The 22,592-nt window shown below is 33.7% G+C and overlaps 1 protein-coding gene across 1 annotated transcript in view; it reads left to right on the plus strand.

The window, feature by feature from the left end:
- Positions 1-19,634, plus strand: part of LOC139511137 (fibropellin-1-like) — a 28,502-nt gene extending 8,868 nt beyond the window's left edge. The window contains exons 3-5 of the mRNA XM_071297710.1: positions 13,057-17,424; positions 18,490-18,634; positions 19,413-19,634. Of these exons, the coding sequence (XP_071153811.1) occupies positions 13,057-17,424; positions 18,490-18,634; positions 19,413-19,560 (4,661 nt within the window). The 3' untranslated portion in view covers positions 19,561-19,634. The remainder of the gene's footprint in view (positions 1-13,056; positions 17,425-18,489; positions 18,635-19,412) is intronic.
- Positions 19,635-22,592: the final 2,958 nt, after the last annotated feature.

The raw sequence follows: 22,592 nt of genomic DNA on the forward strand, positions 1-22,592 counted from the left end.
TCGTAGTGCATTTCTTTTAGAACATAGATGAAAATTTAAAAAATCCCGCCTGCGCTTTCTCAATGAATTTTTTACAGTGTGTTGTACTAATTTTGGGACAAATTATATCAAAATTATAGAAAACTTCATCGGCTCTAACTCAAAATATGGACAATTTTATGTTGAGGGCGTCTTGAAATCTTTTGACAGCGTCCAAAATGCTAATTTTTAACCTTTTTCAGCTGGACCAAATCACTACTTTCCTTTAAAATTCTGGACCCACAATTTTTTACAGTGTAATTTCACCCACCTAATTGCAATTTGAGGCATTAATTATGGAGAAATAAATTTGGAAGGGGTAAAAAAATTAATGGCAAGTAACCCAATGCCAACACAAAGGACTATATTCGTGGACAACGAAAATCAAGGGGCGACAATTGTTGTCTCGGACCAATAGCTTTTGCTATTAAATCATAATTCAAAAAATCTGTAAGATATAAACCAAGGTAATTATATTGTGTAACAATTTCAATATTATCATTACCAAGCATACACTTTTTAATAGACTTTGGATATGAAGGTGTTCTAAAAAGAAAATTTTAGATTAATCTAAGTTCACACTAATATCATTTCTATAACGCCACATATGTAAAACATCTAAGCATTTGTATAAGTATAATACATTATCACCAAATAAAACAATATCATCAGTGTATAGCAAAATACCTACTTTTCTTCATCTAGCGGAATACCAACATTTAAACTTTTAACCTCATTTACTATATTATTAATAAAGATATTGAATAGAATGAGCGATAACACGTTCTGGTTTTAGACCACATAAATCGGCTTTATAACTATTTCGAATCGAGCGTCATTGACAAGTCTTACGTAGACGAAACGCGCATCTGGCGTACTAAACTATAACCATTGTACCTTTGATAACAGTTTATGCCACTGGGTCGATGCCACTGCTGGTGGAAGTTTCGTCCCCAAAGGTATAACCAGCCTAGTAGTCAGCACTTAAGTGTTCACATGAATATCAATTATATGGTCATTTTTATAAATTTCTTGTTACAAAACTTGCAAGATGATGTCTGTCCATCTGATGAGTTAAGCGTATTCAACTGATTTTTTATAGTTCGTTCTATGATGTACTGTTAAACCACTGTCCAGGGTTAGGGGGTTAAGATCCCGCTAACCAGTTTAACTGCACCACATTCTGTATGAATGTGCCTGTCCCAAGTCAGGAACCTGTAATTAAGTGGTTGTCGTTTGTTTACAAATGTATGTGTTACATATTTGTTCTACGTTCATTTTTTGTACACAAATAAGGCCGTCAGTTTTCTCATTTGAATTGCTTTGCATTGTCATTTCAGGGCCTTGTATACCTGACTATGCGGTATGGGTTTTGCTCATTGTTGAAGGCAGTACGTTCACAAAAAGTTGCTATATTCTGTGTTATTTTGGTCTCTTGTTGAGAGTAGTCTCATTGGCAATCATACCACATCTTCTTTTTTTTATTAATACCCAAGTCGTATTTGGCACAACTTTTTATAATTTTGGGTCCTCAATGCTCTTCAACTTTTTACGTGTTTGGCTTTATAACTATTTTGATCTGAGCCTCACTAATAAGTCTAATGTAGACAAAACGTGCGTATGGCGTATGAAATTATAATCCTGGTACCTTTGATAATTATTTCCATCACTGGGTCGATGCCACTGCTGGTGGACGTTTCGTCCCCGAGGGTATCACAATCCCAGAAGTCAGCACTTCGTCACTGACTAGTCTTTTGTAGACGAAACGCGCGTCTGGCGTATAAAATTATAATTCTGGTACATTTAATAACAATTTACATCAATTAAGTGGGTTAAATTCCCATTAACTTTAACACATGACTGTACTTTATGGTCTGAAGATTTTAAAGCATTCAACATTTTATTACTAATTCCTATTGACTCAAGTTAATAAAATAATAAAAAGCGGTTTATCATATGTTTCATAGAAATCAATAAAAGCTGCAAAAGTTGATAGTTTACAAATTTTCTTGTGTCAAACACATTAGAAATTGATGACAAATGATCAATAATAATAAATAATAATAATAAATTCTTTATTTAACATACAATTGTTAATCTCACACATGACCTTCACACATTTAAATGAATAATTCATATAACAATCAATGCATATATCACAATAATCAATAGATATGTATTACAAATATATATATATACACAAGCATGAAAACAGACTGTAGAACTAGCATGACAAGAATGTCCTAAAAAACGTTTGTCTACTCATTTTGTTTAGTGATAAAGAGATTAGCACATTTTCATCTTAAAGCTTTCTAAATGTCTTAAATCCTTTATATCATTTGGCAAATTATTCCAAATGATTAGGCCAGAATATTTAAAGGTCTTTTTAAAGTATTCAGACTTTAGCCTTGGTATATGAAAATGTCTAGATGTTGTTGACCTAAGAGAATAACTATATAGATCACTGCACGCAGTAAATTTACTTGTAAGATAATCTGGTGCGAGTCCATGCATACATTTAAACATTAAAATGGCTTGAAAATATTTTATCCGAGTAAAAATGGCCATCCAATTAAGTTCTTTAAACATTGATATTGATGGATAATCAAAAGGCTTATTCAAAATTAATCTTGCTGTGCGCTTTTGTAGTTTATGAATCCGCTCAATGTTGCATTTGCGGAAAAACCCAATATGGTGCAACAATAATCAATTATTGGTAATATATAACTTTTATAAAAAAAAAAAAAGAATAAGACCTTTACGAGGTAAGTATCGTTTTAATCTTTTAAGCAGGTATAATCTGCTTGAAAATATTTCGCATACTTTACCTATGTGAATTGACCATGATAGATTTTTATCAATATGGATACCAAGAAGTTTTTCTACTTCCACATTGTCAAATGCAGTTTGATTTTGCGATAATACACACAAGAGATCGTTACAATTCTCAAGTTTTCTCTCAGATCCCAAAAGCATAGATTTGGACTTCTTGTTATTTATTATCATATTGTTTTAGCACACCATTCAATTACGTTTAAGTTTGAAATAGATTTGGACGATATATACAAAGTTGTGTCATCTGCATATAATTCAGACTCTGTGTGTTCTAATTTAAACGGGAAATCATGTATATAGATTAAGAATAATAAAGGTCCTAATATGGAACCTTGTGGGACCCCAAATGTTACATTATTGTATCCTGATTCAGTTGTTCCAATTTTAACATTTTGCAATATATTTGAGAGATAGGATGAAAACCACTTAACAGAGTGGTCATCACATTTATATAAATTAAGTTTCGATAATAAGATGTAATGATAAACAGTATCAAATGCTTTTTTTAAATCTAGAAATAAAACAACAGTAAAATTGCCTTTGTCAAATTTCTTGTAACCGTTTGTCAATTATTTTGATGCTGTATGGCATGAATGTTTTTCTCTAAATCCAGATTGTTGTTGTACTAATAGTTTGTATTTAGTTAAAAATGAATACAATTGTTTAAACACAGTCCTATCAAAATCTTGGACACTGTAGGTAAAATCGAAATATGACGATAATTGTTAGGATCATCGTTATTACCGGCTTTGAAAATTGGAGTTACTTTTGCATACTTTAAAATATCAGGGAATATACCTGTACATAAACTAAGGTTTATAATATGAGTAAAAGAATCTACAATTATTGGTTTTGATACTTTTAATATTCTTGGGCCAACTCCATCGGTCCAGGTTGATTTATTAATATCTGTGAGGTATTTAAAGACATCAGCATTTGTGACAGTGTATAGTGAAAACAATGTGTTACCATTAATTTTGGATTTCACATAATTGTTTATTTTCTCTGATTCAAAATTAGAATGGTGATGTGGAATAAATTTTTCTCACTGAACTTAAGTGATCATTTAAGCAATTTACAATGTCAATTTTATCCGTAAGATTCTTATTTTCGTATGTTATCATATCAATATCGTGACCCGTTGTAGAGTTAAGATCTTTTAAATGTCTCCATAGAGTTTTGCAGTTTTTATCATTATTGATGGCTTCCATAAAATACTTAGATTTTGAAGAACGAATCAGTTTATTTCTTAGGTTCCGATATTTCTTATAATTATCCGTATCTTTCTTTTTATGATAATAATCTCTCTGGTGAGCTGATTTACAGATTTCATCTGTATACCACTCTGGTTGATATTTATTTTTTATCCGTTTGGTTACAACAGGGGCATTTTATCTAAAACATTAATAACAAGATAATACCACACATTAATTGCTTCATTTGGGTCACTTATTTCATGTATAACATTAAATGGTTGTTCAGACAAATCTTTTAAGAATAATTTTTCATTAAATGTTTTGAAGTTTCTGTATTGAATCTCTAAATGCGAACCAGATTTATCCTTGATAAGCTTAGTAAATCTGTTTACGGTGCAGCTAAGGGGATAGTGATCACTTAGGGCATCAGCTGGCACTGTGACATCAGTAATATTTGAGGGATTAGTACAACGTCTAGACCCAACACCATTTAGTTCATCAAGCTTTACAGTTTACTTCGCAATACAGTTTATATGAAGTTAACACCAAAATTATTCCTCTATAAGACACCGGGTCTCGCGGATCTGAAGTGGAACTTTTTGTTATCGGTGTGATTATACCTCTATAGCTCCGATATTATAACAGATATTGAACACTTGAGAATAAACTCATCATAGATACCAGGACTAAATTTTATATATACGTCAGACGCGCGTTTCGTCCACAAAAAAACTCACCAGTGACGCTCGAATCCAAAAAAAATAAAAAGCCAAATAAAGTACGAAGTATTGCCAAATACAGCTAAGGTAATCTATGTCTGAGGAAGAAAAGCCTTAGTATTTCAAAAAATTCAAAATTTTGTAAACAGTTAATTTATAAATATAACAATATCAATGATAATTCATGTCAGCACAAAAAGTGGTAACTACTGGGCTTGTGATACCCTCGGGGAAATAAACATCCAAAAGCAGTGGCATCGACCAAGTGGTTGTAAATAATCATAGATACCAGGACTAAAAAAGAAAGGGCGTTTACAGCGATCGAAATTTCTTCACAACCAGGAGATTTTCCCGCTTTTGACAATTTTAAAACATTGAGAACTTCTTCACTCGTTATTTCACTATCAACAAGAATATCATCAGTTATAATGCATCATTTTCGGTACCTTCATATAAATTTCCAGAATTTAACATATTTGGAAAATCACACTCCCAATTATCTAAAGCAATTTTTGGATCGGTACATATTGAACTATCTATCATTTTTACTTCTATTGGAATACTTTGCTTTTTGTTTCCTACTCAAATTTTCCTGATTTTCTTCCAAAATTCCTTTTGATTATCTTCTATATTTCTTAATTCCTCCAAATTTTATAAAAAGTCCCAAAGGTATGTTTTGTATGTCGTACTTAATTTTCAATGTTCATTTGGTATTTTCATGTGTTATTTTTTCAGTAAATCGAATCCACATAATTCTATTTTTTCTGCGTTTGACAATTTCTATTAAAAACTTATCAGCAAAGTCGTTCCTGACTAAAACACCAACTTCACCCGATCCACGTTTCGCACGTTTGTGTATAATATTTCGGTTATGGTCATTTATATACATTCAATAAATTCCTCTAAAGTGTGTTTCCGCCAGTCTGACTGTATGCAGATAAAAGTGTGTGATTAGGTCGATTAAAAGGTTATATTTATCCCGTTTGCAGTCAGTATTCAAGCCATTAAAGTTCCAAAATCAACATTTTACCTAATACGCTTTTCTTTTACTATTTCGACCTCTGACGACATCTGTTCTACCATGTTCAGAATTCCTATTTGCTGTTTTTGAACCATTACTTAATTGACATCGCTTTTACCAACTATGACAGGAATTATTACCTTAAACACATGATTATCATTTGATGTTATACAAACTCTTGTAACTCACATTTCTAGCTTATTCATGCCGATTTCATTAGCCTCTGTGCTTTCGGTATATCATTTCCAATAAAAACGTCCTGGAAATTTCTCGACTGTTTCCGCTCTCTTTTCTTTCCATCACTTTACGTTTTTCTGCACATGACTGTAACTTTACTACCACAACACCATGCTTCTTTTATTTGCAGTTTTCTTTCGTGCAGCTGAGACCACTTGTATATCTTCCAGGCGTAACCCATCTTCGAATACACTGGCAACTTTATTCACAACACTTTTATGCTTTACCTACGATAATAGAGGGGCATTATGTTTTATGGTCTGTGTCTGCGTTCGTATGTTCGTCCGTTCGTTCGTCCGTCCGTACGTCTCTCACACTTCAGGTTAACGTTTTTGATAAAAGTAATTGTTTATGACGTTGGAGTCTAATCAACTTGAAATTAAATACAAATGTTCCCTATGATATGTGCTTTTTAACAGAAATGCCAAAATTAGATTTGAAACCCCAATTTAATGGTCCACTGAACATAGAAATTGATAGTGTGAATTTCAGGTTATAATGGTCAACGAAGGGGTGATGATTATAACTTATTGATGCCTTTAAACTTTTCCCGAGGGCCGAAGTAGGGTGCAAGAAATTTGTTTCTGGGACGAGACGATTTCTGAACTTTGTTAGATAACTAAATGTTTTGTGAACAGTCCTACTGATTGTCATTGTTTTGTTTTACGTTATTAATTTTTTTTTCGGACGATGCCTCACTAAAGGACGCCATTTTTTCTTTGCTTAGATTTTGAGTTTTTGAGTTAACTGTTATATTTTGCGTCTACACCATGTAGGCCTTCAATCAACCTCTTACCTCTATCATTTTTCATTTTTATACACATTGCTTTTACATTATTATCCTTTTTCAGTTATGTTTACCTTTAATTAACAATTTTTCGGTAGAGCTATCTTAGTTAGCCTTAGCATACCAAGGACGGAAATTCTTCCTATTTTATCGAATCTTAGTCATTCCCAACCTCTGTACCGTCAGAGCACATATTCTCATCGATAGGACTGTTATACCTAACAATGTTGAGAAATCGCGTCGTCCCAGAAACAATATTCCTCAAAAAGAACGAATTCATTACACCCTGTCTCGATCCTCATGAAATGATTAAAGGCATCAGTAAGTTCGAATCATCACATTTGTGTTGTCCATTTAATGTAGGTTTTTTTACGGTTCCCAAATACTATTGTTTGAGTAATCATTTTCTATAGATATTAATTAATTACTTGATTAGATTAATGCCAGTTTACATATAATTAGTTCATACAGTAAATGAGATATTAATTATGGTATACATTTCCTATTATCTAGTCATAGGTAATCATGTTGAGGATTTCCAGTTCAAAAGTCAACGATCCAAAATAAAAATTGGTATCATTGTGTTTCAATTTTGAAAATGTTTTACCGAGCGAGTACTCGAGTATCGCTCGATCAAACAAACGAATACTCGATTAGTGAATCTTCACAGAATTGACATGTCTAGAAAAAACATAAACTTTAGAATTTTCCTCAACATTTTTGTTTACCTAAGAAATTATGGGAACCAGTCTTTAAAAACTTTACTGGTAAACATGCAAACTATTTTTAGTTGGTTTAGTCTATAGCTGCGCTACTTTTCTGGAGCCAAAAGTTTATTATTTCTAAATGATCATTGTACTTTTATGCCTTGGGTATATAAGCTTTATTAACCCAGATTCATATTTGTATTCCACAAAGGTTAAAAAAAATGTGTTCTCCCTTACATACTAAGAATCCAGATTAAGAATTGACAGTTGTCTATTTGTGTCCAGTTCAAAACGGGTCGATTAGTTAAGTACGAATTGTTTTGAAATAACTTGAGAACGAATGTTCAATTCCCCCTTTTCTATTAGACACATTTACTTGTTTATTTTTGCAATACCACAGAGAAATACGAATAAGTTCTGCTTTGCATACGAACAATTAAAGATCAATAAAATGAATTTATATCAATTTTTGGAATATAATTTTTAAAATATTAAACATAAAGAATATTTTAACGAATGTAAATGTATTCGGAATATAAAAACAAAATTCCAAAGTTAAACGTATTGTATTAAAGAAGGGCGAAAGATACCAGAGGAACAGTCCAACTCATAAATCAAAAATAAACTGACAACGCCAGGGATAAAAATGAAAAAGACAAACAGACAAATAATAGTACACAAGAAACAATATAGAAAACTAAAGACTGAGCAACACCAAATTTTGGGGGTGATCTCAGGTGCTCCGGAAGGGTAAGCAGATTCTGCTCCACATGTGGCACCCGTCGTGTTGCTCATGTTATTACAAGCCCGGTTAATGGTCTTATTCGGTAGGTAACTTTCATGAAAAAGAAGGGGATTGAAGTAACGACGAAAGAAACAAATCCGATATTATCTGCGATACGGTTATGCCAGAACGATCATCTAATTCGTGATGGCGTCCGTAAAATATACCATTTTGAACACTTGGTTTAATAGCTACCTTGTGAGCAGCAACTCTCTACCAAGGAAATCATGATAAGAAATACATGCGTGGGCATATCGTATCAATTGGGAGGTATTTACTCCGTATGCAGGCGCTGCTGGAATGTTGCTACATAGAAATGGAAAGTCAAATACTTAATGTGAAGGTGTTAGCCTATTGCCTATGATTTAAGCTTAATGTCCAATTTCACTCATTTTTATATATGCGTATTATGTGCAATATATGCACGGCTGCCTATGATTGCTTATATCAACTTATCAACAATATTACTGCGGTTATTTATTTCTGTCAACAATCCTATCATGTTTTCTTATTAAGGTACCCCCTAGTTACTTATATCCAAATGTTCAGCTGAAATAAACAGCTCGAAAGATGTCACTTGTGGATTCCAATCTACTAAGTTTACCTTATATTTCAGTGTTGTTCTTTTACTCAATCAATGTTTTCTATGAAGTGTTTTATTAAATGTTGTTTGTTAGTCTTCTTTCCTTTCGCCATAGTGTTGTTTGTCATCGTTATTTATTGCTTTCTTGGCATCTTCTTTTCATTATTTTCTGATAATATTTTCTTGCATATAAATTCTACATTCATTCAAAACACAACGTTAAAAGTAAATTACCTATACATTTGGGTTCGTTAACAGATATGTTGCTCTAAATCAGAGTGCAATACTATGTCTCCAGATTTTACATGGCTTTCCTTAGCCATAATTCCACGGTGGGTATGGTTGTCCTGCGAGAGAACGTTCTGTGCTGGTGATTTGGTCCTGTCAGGTGCTGGTGGGTCCTGATTCTGTGCTGGTGGGTTTGTTTACATTGTATCAGTACGGCAATAAAACGACTGTTTTGTTGCTTAATTTTTCTCTGATGCGTCATAAGTACTATGAAAAGTATATTACAACAATATTATATTGCAAAAGTCGTTCAAGGTCGGAATTGTCCTGACGCTGTGCTGGTGATATGAAAAACGGTCCTGGTTCTGTGCTCCTATGTCCTGGTTCTGTGCCTTTATATTTTAGTTAAAAGTGGCATATATTCAAGATCATTGATGCTGTACTGTTATTGACTAATTAACTGTTGTCTGCTTTCTTGTAATTGACATTGTTGTGAATCTGTTTACTGTTATTATGAGAGAAAAAATACCCCTATTTTTTTATTTTTTTTTTAAATTAACACTCTTATTTATTGGCCTGTTAATGGAACCCTTCTTGCCCCGTTTTAAGATAAGAAAATATGTTTACGATTTTCGGGATTACGATCATTTTGCAAGATCACCAAACTACGTTGTAATTTTTACAATTCTTATATAAAGTAGATGATGTGTATGTTTGTTGTCAATGGACAAATTTTCATAGGAAACCAAAGGGAGTATGTGTTAACAACCATACGTCATCGTACGACCTTCAACAATAACCCATAAAATAAAAATGTTAAAGGTTTTGCATAAAAATGGAGAGCAATAATATAGATTTTTATTTTCATAAATAAGGCCGTTAGTTTTCTCGTTTGAATTGTTTTACAGTGTCTTATCGGGGCCTTTTATAGCTGACTATGCGGTATCGGCTTTGCTCATTGTTGAATGCCGTACGGTGACCTATAGTTGTTAATGTCTGTGTCATTATGGTCTTTTGTGGATAGTTGTCTCATTTGCAATCATACCACTTCTTTTTTATAAAACAATACAAATCTACACACACAAAAAACTGGCTTAATTTCAACTTGTTATCAACCCGAATCACTATAAAATCATATATAAGCTCACCTGTTTTCGAGGGGTCGTGTGAGGTTCATGTATTGTCTTGGTGTCCGCAATTACAAAAAGATCTTTTCTGAAATTACTTGACCAAATGTTACCAAATGATTTTTCAAGAGTGAATCTAGGAAAAACAATATTCATCAACAAACATGACCACTGTCTGTTAAAATGTATTGAGTTTTTAGTTACAGCCGATTCCATTGAGTATGTAGGCAAAGGTAATATCTTTGGTTAGCTTGCTTGTTAGCTAAACCGTGAAGTCATTGTTAGGTAAGATACAAAAATGTATACTACCCTCCTTTCGAAGTAGCCTGGTCCTACAGACAGAAAGATGTGTCATTTGTCGGACTAGTCTACTCTTAAAGTAGGGTAGTTTACATAACCTAACAATTACTTTTCTGTTCAGCAAGCAAGATAACCAAAGATATTCCCTTTGTCTACACACTCATTGAAATCGGCTTTAATATTGCAAAAGTTCAAGCAATTAGGGCAAAACTTACCGAGTAAAATAAATCAAAAGGCCGATGTCTATCTACCTTGCACATTTCAGAAAATTCAGATCAGATAACGAAACTGGGTCCAGCAACATTTATAAGCAATTTAAGATTTTGACCCCACAGTTTCCATTCACCACAAATATTCTCGTTACAACGAATCATTTTAAATACAAAAATACCAGTTGCAGCCTTTTGTTTATCTATTAATGTATGCATACGGATAAAGTTATGAAAGGCAGCAGGGTCACCAGGGTGAGGAGTCCATGTCATCTGAAATAAATGCTAAGCATAGATCTAGAAAGCGACAGATAATCATGACATTAAAAAAACTCTCTTCTTTTCGACTTTTTTCGAACAAATTGACACATAAAATGAATTATATAGTATTGTGGAATTTTTAACTTGTGTTCAATTCATTGGTTACATCTTTTACTAGGATAACAATCCTGTCAAGTATGAGCTGGGTAAAATATTTCAGAAAAGAAGATGGAAATGTGAAAGTTTCCGTGCGTCAGGTGCAACAGCATACGAACAGCTAACATGCCTCGTCAGGGTGGAAGCTAAAATGTCCACGAAAATTTGATTTAAAACCTTTATTCGTTCCAACAAAGTTATTGAGATTTTGTTGAGGATTTAACCATCTACGACAACAAGAATTTTTTTTTTTAGAATTTACAGCTCTTCAATAAATATATGCAAACTGAAAGCAAACTATTGATCAAATTGCTTGCTATGATTGTTTGGATGTTTGTAAACGACAGGTAAGTAGTCTGTTTACTATATACTAGAATTTGTTTGGATAATAAACATTAACTTCAATTCCTGTCAGTTTGTATTTGTCCAATCAAATCCCAGTATGTATTGAAACTCCGCATACCTATTGTTTGAAAACATCCAAGCAAACATAGCAAACAAGTCAATCAAAGTTTTTCTTTGCATGCTTTTATAGAAGAGCTGTACTATATAATGCAAAGAAGCATTTAAGTCTTTGGCCAAAAAATACTATCAATTTCTTTTTGTTCTATGTAAACTTCCGTACCATTTCCTTCCATTCGTGATCATTAAATTGAACTGTAAAATATTTCTTGGTATCTTCTTAATTCCTTTATTAGTCTTATGTAAATATAATTATGACAATAACTGTTGTGAGCACAAGATTCACTGCACACTTTTAAAGTTCTGCTTCATCAAACATTAAAATGTGAACTTAAGCTTTGAGACTATTTTAATCGACACGATTGGGATTTTTGTATATGAGAACATGGTTTATCTATTAGTTGAAAATGCGGCTTTGAACTAGCTTTCAGTACCTGCGAGCATTCGTTGTTCAATAATGTGTGTCTTTGTGTTATTATTTTATGTGATAAATTGTTGTGTTGGTACACCACTGTAACAATGAAGGAGGAAATGAGGAGGGTTGGTTGGGTGGAAGTGGGGAGGGGTATGCGGAGCGCTAAGAAACATGTCTATGCGGCATGGGCTTTGATCATTGTTGAAGCATCAATGTAAGGGGCATTTAATATCTTAATAAAAGTATTCTTATTTTAGATACTATATATGGTTATCTTATATTGGACGAAAGATGTTGCCCTTTTATGTAATTATGTAATACAAGTAACGATCATTTGAAAACACATATTAAACAGCCAAATGGCTGCACAAGAGCTAAAATAGGAGTCATAGATCCTATTGACAAAATTATCTGCCCAATTTTATTGATTTTGTAACATTTGTTTCAAATATGACCAACTTCTTATCCAAAATCACCAGCACCGTATCAGGACCCACCAGCACAATGACAGGACCCACCAGCACAGTATCAGGACATGGATAAATTGAGAAAATGCTAAATTTTAATAAATTGCAATGTTTTTTCACAAAATAGTTTTGTCGTGTGGATTGCGGTATAGAAAGCGGACTCTATAAGCATTTTTGTTTTATTTTTTCAGTTCTAGATTTTCTGAAAATGAGCATTTTTGAGTTACGCTACTGAAACAGTTTAGAGGGTCAACTTTTTAATGGTTTATATATGAACCCATAAGAAACAAAATTGAAAAATCTCAACTGTTTTCTTCCATTTTTTATGAGTGAAAACGTCAAAAATCATCATTTTCGTCTTTGTTTACATTTTTTCATTGATCACCAGCACCCGTCAGGACCAAATCACCAACACAGAACGTTCTCTCGCAGGACAACCATACCCACCGTGAATTCACACCAAAGTCAACGTTAGATTAACAAATGTGCACAACTGTCAATTTTACCTATCGTATATTTCACAACTTAAAAAATTTTCTTTTAGGATGGACCAGCCATTTGTGTACGACTGACTTAAACGAGTGTATAGCAGCACCAAATCTATGTAATTCTGGAAATTGCACCAACACAGTCGGTAGTTACCACTGTACATGTCCGCTTGGAACTTACGGTAAACAATGTGATATAGCAGAGACATGTGATAGTCATCCCTGCAAAAATGGAGCTACATGTAAACCTGGAAGCAGTAATACTATTTCATGTAAATGCATATCTGGGTATTCAGGAACGAGATGTGAAATTAGTCCTCATCAGAAATCAACAAAATCTCAGGCCACATCTACAACGAAACATATAACAATTCAGCATTGCCCTAAAAACTGTAATGGAAGAGGAAGATGTAGCCACGGAAAATGTTTGTGTAATAGAGCTTGGACTGGAATTGACTGTTCTCAAATTAATCACTGCAGCATAAATCCTTGTAAGAATCAAGGGAAATGTAACAATATTGCAACAGGACATACATGTAATTGCACCACGCAGTGGACTGGTAATAATTGTGAAAATCGTGATTATTGCTCAATATCGCCATGTGTGCATGGTCACTGCACAAATGGGCGGACTTCATTTTCTTGTGCATGCAGCAAAGGCTGGACAGGTACAAAATGTGATGTTCATGACTACTGTTCCACTAACTCATGTCAGCATGGAAGTCGGTGTCAAAATCACGGACATACTTACCAGTGTAAGTGTCCTTCTGACTGGACCGGGAAAAACTGTAGTACTAGAAATTACTGTTCCGGTTCTCCATGTCAGCATAATAGTACATGTTCAAATGGAGCTAATACATACTCATGTGTGTGTACGAAAGGATGGACTGAGAAGAATTGTAGCAGTCCAGATTTCTGTTCGGGAAAACCTTGTCAGCATTTCGGATCTTGTGTCAATACAGGAAACTCTTATTCATGTAAATGTCGTAATGCATATACCGGAAAAAAATGTGAGCAGTGGAATTATTGTTCTAGTACTCCATGTCATAACAAAGGCACATGCGCAAACAAGGGACCGACGTTCACTTGTACATGTCCATCGCCATGGGTAGGCAGACAATGTGACAAAAAGGATCAATGTGCCAGTTCACCTTGTAATCATAACAGCACATGTACAGTCAATAGAGGAACATTTTCTTGTTCTTGTTCTAATGGGTGGATAGGTACTACTTGTGATAAAAGGGATCATTGTTCAAGTCGACCCTGCAAAAATGGTGCAATATGTTCAAATAATGGTACATCGTACACATGTGCCTGTCACACTAGCTGGACTGGACAAAATTGTCAAACGAAAAATTACTGTTTCTCTAATCCATGTAAAAATAAAGCGGAATGCTTAAATAAGGGAGGTAAATTCTTGTGTAAATGTAAACCAGGATGGATCGGAAATACATGCGAAGTTTTAGATCACTGTTCAAGTCATCCATGTCTTAATAATGCACATTGTACAAACAAAGGAACCGGGTTTTCTTGCACTTGTTTATCTGGATATCTTGGACAGACATGTGAACAGAAAGATTTTTGTGCAAGTTCCCCGTGCTTGAATGGCGGTAATTGTACTAATAACAAATCTTCATACGTATGTTATTGTCTAAATAGATTGATAGGTCAGAGATGCGAACAGATAAATCACTGTGTATCGACTCCGTGTAAAAACGGGGGTCAGTGTCTGAACAGAGCAAAACATTATCAATGTAGGTGTACAAATGGTTGGTCTGGACCTACTTGTCTTTTGGAAACACAATGTCATTCGAATACATGTCATGGTCATGGTAGATGTGCAGTCAGTAATAATAAACCTGTGTGTACATGTAGTAAAGGATGGTGTGGTGATACGTGTGATACAATAGATCATTGTTCCAGTCATCCATGTCAACATCAAGGTACTTGCAGAAATAATGGAAACACATTCTCTTGTAGTTGTACTAAAGGTTGGATAGGTAAAACATGTTCTACGGTTGATCATTGTGCTAATAATCCATGTAAAACTTCGGAGAAATGCAGAAATTCAGGTAAAAGTTACACATGTCAATGTGTTGATGGTTGGAATGGTACAATATGTAAAACAGAAACAATATGTCATAATAATACTTGTAATAACCATGGAACCTGTAAAGTCAGTCGTAATAAACCATTGTGTACCTGCGAAAAGGGTTGGCATGGAGATTTCTGTACTGAGGTAAATCATTGTTCTACCCATCCGTGTAAATTTCAGACGGACTCACAAATAACTCATCAGAATAATAGTAATACAACTGGCTGCGATAATCTCTGTCGGAATGCAGTTTTATGTGACATGTTAAACACTGGATTAAAATGTGTATGTAAATTAGGATGGATTGGGGATACATGTCAAGTACGAGATCCTTGTTATAATAACCCATGCAACAATTCAGGAATTTGTTTTGGAAATTCTAATAACTTTTTATGTTATTGTCCAGTTGGGTGGAAAGGGTCTGTTTGTGAACTACCCGATGACACCGTAGGACGTACAGTATTGAATCCTTGTAAAAACGGAGGTCATGTTTTTTATCATAATGAAAATCTTATCTGCTCTTGTCCTAAGGAATGGAATGGTCCAAACTGTGAACAAGATAAGGACGAATGTAAAAATGGCATCAGTATAAATGATACAATTATAACAGAAATCTGTCAGAACAATGGTCGCTGTATAAATATTCCAGGAGGATTTGTGTGTGCTTGTCATGACGGCTGGGCAGGAAATAGATGTGAAACTGACGTAAATGAATGCGATTCCTCCCCTTGTCAAAATAAAGGTATATGTAATAATATCAACGGATCATTCAAATGCTATTGTGAGCCGGGTTGGAAAGGTTCCATCTGTGAAATAGACATAGATGAATGTCAATATAACCCATGTGGTATACATGGACAATGTAACAATAGCGATGGTAATTTCTCCTGTATGTGTGATAAAGGATGGTCTGGAGATAAATGTGACCGACGTGTAGATCCATGTGACACATCTCCGTGTCGTAATAATGCTACTTGTGTTGTAAATGGAGATGAGTATATATGTCAATGTCTATCAAATTGGAAAGGTATACATTGTGATGAAGACGAAGATGAGTGTATATTTCATCCGTGTGAAAATAGTGGACTCTGTATAAATTTACAGGGGAATTACTCGTGTAACTGCACAGATGATTGGACTGGGAGACATTGTGAAGAAAGGGTTGACTCTTGTTGTAGCAGCCCATGTTTAAACAATGGTACATGCTTTGATTCACTTCCTGGATATCTATGTAACTGTCAACAAGGATGGACAGGAAAAAGATGCCAAAGAGATAACAATGAATGTCTGTTGTCTCCATGTAGTAATAATGGAACATGCGTAAATACTAACGGATCGTATCGTTGTGATTGCACAGACTTCTGGGAGGGCGATGACTGTTCTGTTGATATTGATGAGTGTAGTTATAATCCATGTAATTCAACTTACAAATGTGTAAATACTATCAGTGGTTACGAGTGTGTGAATTGTACGACAATGAATTGTACAAATAGTGGATCATGTACTGATACCTCGTACGGGCCGATATGTCATTGTGTACCTGGACGGATTGGTGAATATTGCGAGAAACAAGATTTCTGTTTTAACCATCCATGTAACTCGTTAGAAAACTGTACAAACGAGGTTGATGGTTACAAGTGCCACTTTCACCCCTGTAATAGTTCACCTTGTTTAAATAAAGGAATGTGTATGGAGCATAATCTAGGATATTCTTGTCAGTGTAGATCTGGATGGAGGGGAGATCGTTGTCAGTACGAGGATTTCTGTAAGTTATCTCCATGTGTCAATAATGGGACGTGTTTAAATCACAACTTTAATTACACGTGCATCTGTACAGAGGAGTGGGAAGGCAAAAATTGCTCTGTTTACAACTATTGTCATACAGATCCATGTATCAATTCTGGTATATGTTTAAATGGAAATTCTAAATTCACATGTGTATGTAACAACACTTACACTGGACAGACATGTGAAACGTTCGATTTTTGTTATAGTAGCCCATGTAAAAATGGTGGTTCGTGTATCAACGAAAATACAAACTTTACATGTATTTGTGACAGAGGATATACAGGGAAAACATGCGAAACGGAAATAGACTGGTGCGCATCCTCGCCGTGTAATCACAACAGCTCATGCGTCAACATTCAGTATGGATACTACTGTCATTGTACTGGTGGCTGGGTTGGTCGTCAGTGTGAACATGATATTGATGAGTGTATGTGGAACACATGCCCAAGCGGTTCTTACTGTCAAAACCAGTTAGGAGGATATAGATGTCGTTGGAAAACTAAACGATCTGTTAATGTTCAATTGTTTTCAAATAAAGCAGGTAATTATTGTGTACAATTGTTTAAAGCAACTCCTTTTTGTTAAATGGAAAATCAATATTTTCCGAAGTACACGACTTTTTATGCACATATAATGCTATAAATGTGTAACGGATAATTTATGGAAAGGTATATATAATGATAATACATTATTTATTAAAATGTCACGTATTGATTAACAGTTGAACAACATATGTTTAACATATACAATGTTTTACTTTAGAATAATCAACAATCTACAATAAAGTTACTTGAATTTCACTTCCAAAACGTTCATATGACATAGAATGAAATATCAAAATAATTGCGTAAACTAACTACACATATTAATTTCGGACACAATATGTTATTCTAATGTAACCGGTTGCACATTTTGTTCAAAATATCTCGATTGTAATACAGTATAGTAAAAACTTACCCGTATTATTATTCATGAAAAGTTACTTAGTACATTGGAACGGTATGTAATAATTATGTAACTTAAACGACAAATTAAGAAATTTGATTTGACGAGGAGTTGTAAATAAGTGTTATATGATTTTTTTTCATCGTTTTGACGACTAAAAAGGCTAACATATGTCTTTGGATCAGAAGATAAACTTAAGGTGCTCAACGTTTGGTGTGAAATATAATCAAAATGAGTACTTCTTTAAAAGAGGGACGAAAGATACCAAAGGGACAGTCAAACTCATAAATCGAAAATAGACTGACAACGCCATGGCTAAAAATGAAAAAGACAAACAGACAAACAATAGTACACATGACACAACATAGAAAACTAAAGAATAATCAACACGAACCCCACCAAAAACTAGGGGTGAACATATCCGATATCATTTGTGAAACGGTTATTCCATAAAGGTCAACCAAATCGTGATGGCGTCTTTACGAAGGGATGATTTCAACTTCACCATTTAGAACTCTTGCTTAATAGCTTCCTTGTGAGCAGCAACCCTCTATCAAGAAGATCATGATAGGAAATGCAAGCACGGGAATATCGTATCAATAGGGAGATATATATCCCGTATGCAGGTGCTGCTTTAAATTACATGTTCGTTTATTTTTAGAACCAGTTTCGGTCAGGATTTCACAACTTGCTGTGATTGAACACAAGATAGATTCTGTTTTATCATCTGTAAAGTGTCTCATTCAATGGTATATCTGCAGTGAAGGTGTAGCAATGGTAACGTCAATATCTCTTGACGTAAACAGGTAGGTTAATTAGGAGTTGTCGAACTATTTTGGAAATATTGTTAAATACCAATGAACAGGGTGAAGACGATTCCATTTGTTTTACGATAAAATGATATTACACGTTTTTTGTACGATAAAACGAACCATCGATTTACATCGCATAGCAGTTGGGGAACAATAGTAAGATCTAGTAAAACGAAATATTATATGGTCAACAGCAAATGATGGCGACCAATTTTACCAAGCTCAAGAACTTCTTGTCAAATGACATCAGAGGAGTTCGTTCTCAGTGTGTCATTATTATTCTTTAATGAAGTGTGCAGGGTCCCATAACATCCTTAACTATGATCAAATCAAAATGATAGTACTATGGTTAATGACACTTAAATCTACCAAGAGCTAATTAACAAATGGACTTACAGGAGTTGCATTCATAAAAGAGGGATGAAAGATACCAGAGGGAAAGCCAAGCTCATAGATCGATAAACTGACAATGTCATGGCTAAATAAGAAAACGACAAACACATAAATAATAGTACACAAGACACAACATAGAAAACTAAAGACTTAGATAAAAACTAAAGTGTCATTGCCACAAACTAAGATAAATACCAACCAGAAAGTTTTAAAAAGAAAAGGAACAACACGGAAACGACTATGCGCAACAAGACAACAAACCCAAAAGCAAAAATAATCATAACTTATATATATTGTGCATGGGGAATTTTACATTACTGACTTTTTTTTATTATTTCCAAACCTCTGCTTTGACAAAAGATTCTTTTTTTAATTACAGGGAGAACAACAGTGCTAGTTACTCATTTACATCTTCATGTAAAGGATATATCCTGTCGGCTAATGATTTCAACGAGCACCTGCGGCTGGCTTTGACATATCCGACCACAAATACATGTTTGAATGGTTTAAATTATATCGATAACTAAAATATAATTAATCAAGAACGGTATTTCTTCAGGAGTTGTTTCACGCATACTAATAAATTCATAATTTTTAGTTATATCTTTTCTTTAATATGAGTTTATGAAATCAGTCATTTACATGTTTTTGAGCTTTTGATTTTGCAATTGCATTTATGGTATATTATAAATTTGGACATAAACCTTGTTACATCAAAGACAGTATCCAGAGCAATATTTAATAAATGCGGTTACATTTGTCTGTGTTTTACTTTCGTTTTTAATAGAAAATATTTAAATAAAATCCTAGCTTAAAGATTTAAAGACATCAATATAACTTTGTCAACCTTCATTTGGTTTTTTAAAAGCCTTGATTGGGACACATATTTAATCAAGATCAAACGACAGTATCCTATTTTATTTATTTTCAATACATTTTCCCATATTTTTATTGATATGTGTACTTAGTAGTTTATTTTATGCAGTTTATATCATGATAGTCTAACTTAAGGTTAAAGTTTTTCAGACAGAATAAAATGTAGGCATCAGTAACTTGTCAAACGTTCGTGGAATGTTATAATCCTTGGACAGAAGTACTTCATGATCAAGAATTATCATCCGAAGGTTGATGGTTTTTTTGTTATGGCATTCAACTGATAAATGGATTAAGTCAACTACATTTTAACACTGACAGAAGCAACCACTGGAACAAACACTTATCAAGTATACCAGGCGTATAACTGGCTACGACAGATGCGCGTTTCAGCTAAAATATACGACTCGTCACTTGCAATCGAATCAAAATAGTAAGCACGCTAACTTGAATACAAAGATAAGAAACATTTCTATCCAAAGTTTCTTGTATCCCTGGAGGATATTTTGTGATGATAAACAAGTGTGGACACATATGAGTGTGGATAGTATGTTTGGATGTTTGACAGTGTCTTATGACAAAAGGAGTTCTATGTTTTTCCTATATGGTGTTATTAGTTGTGTTGCACGATGACAAACAATCTGAGCATTAGGAGTGTTGATTATTTATTATTTAGTTTTTATGTTCAAGACGGGCATGGAAGAGACATTAATTGCATTAGTTACCAAATGATTGATAGAATATGTTCCACATCTTTGATTTTGGATACATTTTGTAGCTAGGAGAGCAACACATAATACATTTTTCTAGGTTAATTTTTTCATGTTTGTTTTTTTTCTAAATGGGAGATGATATCTAGATTTGAGAATATGATATAAGGAGCCTGTAATTCAGTGGTTGTCGTTTGTTTATGTGTTACATATTCGTTTTCATTTCTTTTTTGTACATAAATAAGGCTGTTAGTCTTCCCGTTTAAATTGTTTTACATTGTCATTTCAGGGCCTTTTATAGATGATTATGCGGAATTGGCTTTGCTCATTGTTGATGGCCTTACGGTGACCTGTAGTTGTTAATTTTTGTGTCATTTTGGTCTCTTGTGGAGAATTATCTCATTGGCAATCATACCACATCTTTTTTATATGTATTTGCTTACTATTTGTATGGTTCTATTTATATTACTTTGTGGAGGATCGTCAGTATCATTAGTAAAAAAAATTGTTAAAAGGTCGAATTGTTCCTCAGATTAGAATACATTTATTGGTTTTTAGTAATGACAATACCTGACAAGATGCTAGGGGCTAGATGAGCTAGGAAGTCAACTTCTGTGCTGATTTTTATAAATTCTTTGATAATATTTCCTCCAAAGCTGGTCGAAGCAAAAAAACATTGACAAATATGAAAATGATTTCACCAAAAGAACTTTTTTGAGCATGCTTCAAAGACTCAAAACTGCTCCAAAAGTAATCTAATAGAATTTCAAGCATGTCAAGTGGATATTATCAACATCTACTTAATTAGTCTTAATATGTCTAAATATCTAAAAAGTTATAGTACTCAAAAGGTATTGCAAAATTATTCTCTTTTAATTTTTGTTTGTTATATAGATACAAATATAAGTGATACATGTACCACAAATACAGTATTTGTTGTGGTATGAAAGTGTAGTAATTAACATTTACTGTTACAATGTTAATTCACACAAATTTATTAGAAATAAACAATTGAATGAAAAATGTTGAACATGTACAATGAAACATAGTTTTGGAAATCAATTAGGCCAGATAGGCCTTATAATTTTTTTTAAACATAATCGAATGACCATTTACACTCAGGACCAAGTCATCAGTAGGCAGTAGAGATGTATTAAAACAACCTAGCATCATATTGCTGGTAGCGGGAGTAGCATTGTCGGGTAAATTTGTTCTTTTTAAAAAATTTGGTCAAAGGACATATAATTTTTGGTTCAAATCGATATATGCTTTTTATCTCCCTATTACTTACATTGAAGAAAGAGGTGATACTTCTTACTTTGACAAATCCTTGTACATGAGAGTTGTCTGTCAAATCTTTATTTCACAAAGAATGAATTGCATAACAATGAACTGAGCTCAAAGCAAAGTACTTTAATAATACACTTAGGATCACTTAGACAAAGAGCTAAATCCAGTGATATACTTTGAACTGCAGGTTCTTCATGAACATCCATTGACTAAAACCATATCTCAATAAAATGCCTTACTACATGGTTGGATCAAAAGTCCTGAAAAAGACATGATTTTTTTATCGTATTTTAAGTATGCACAGGTTAAAACTTTCTTGTGGTATAATCATTCAGTATCTAGCAACTATCAATTTGCTTCATGCTCAAATTGATATAGGTTGAGCGCTCCTCTGTTGGAAATAAGAACACACCTCCTGGCTCCACCTAATTTAAGTCAACTGATGAAGTAACATTCAAAACTATAAAATGTTATCCAAGACTTTTCAGTGTCTATTTACCATTGCCCCTGAAACAGTGATATATTTGTACACATATATACATGTAAGACTAAAATTTTAAAGTACTACATATATAAGACCAAAACTGATATTCGGTCTTTACTACATCTTCATTCCCCAAGTCATTTTCAAATTTTCCAAATTTAGCTATATTTAAGCTAACTACTTCTCACACACATGTATAGAT

This window comes from Mytilus edulis, chromosome 2 (assembly GCF_963676685.1).
Source record: "Mytilus edulis chromosome 2, xbMytEdul2.2, whole genome shotgun sequence".
Taxonomy (NCBI): Eukaryota; Metazoa; Mollusca; class Bivalvia; order Mytilida; family Mytilidae; genus Mytilus; species Mytilus edulis.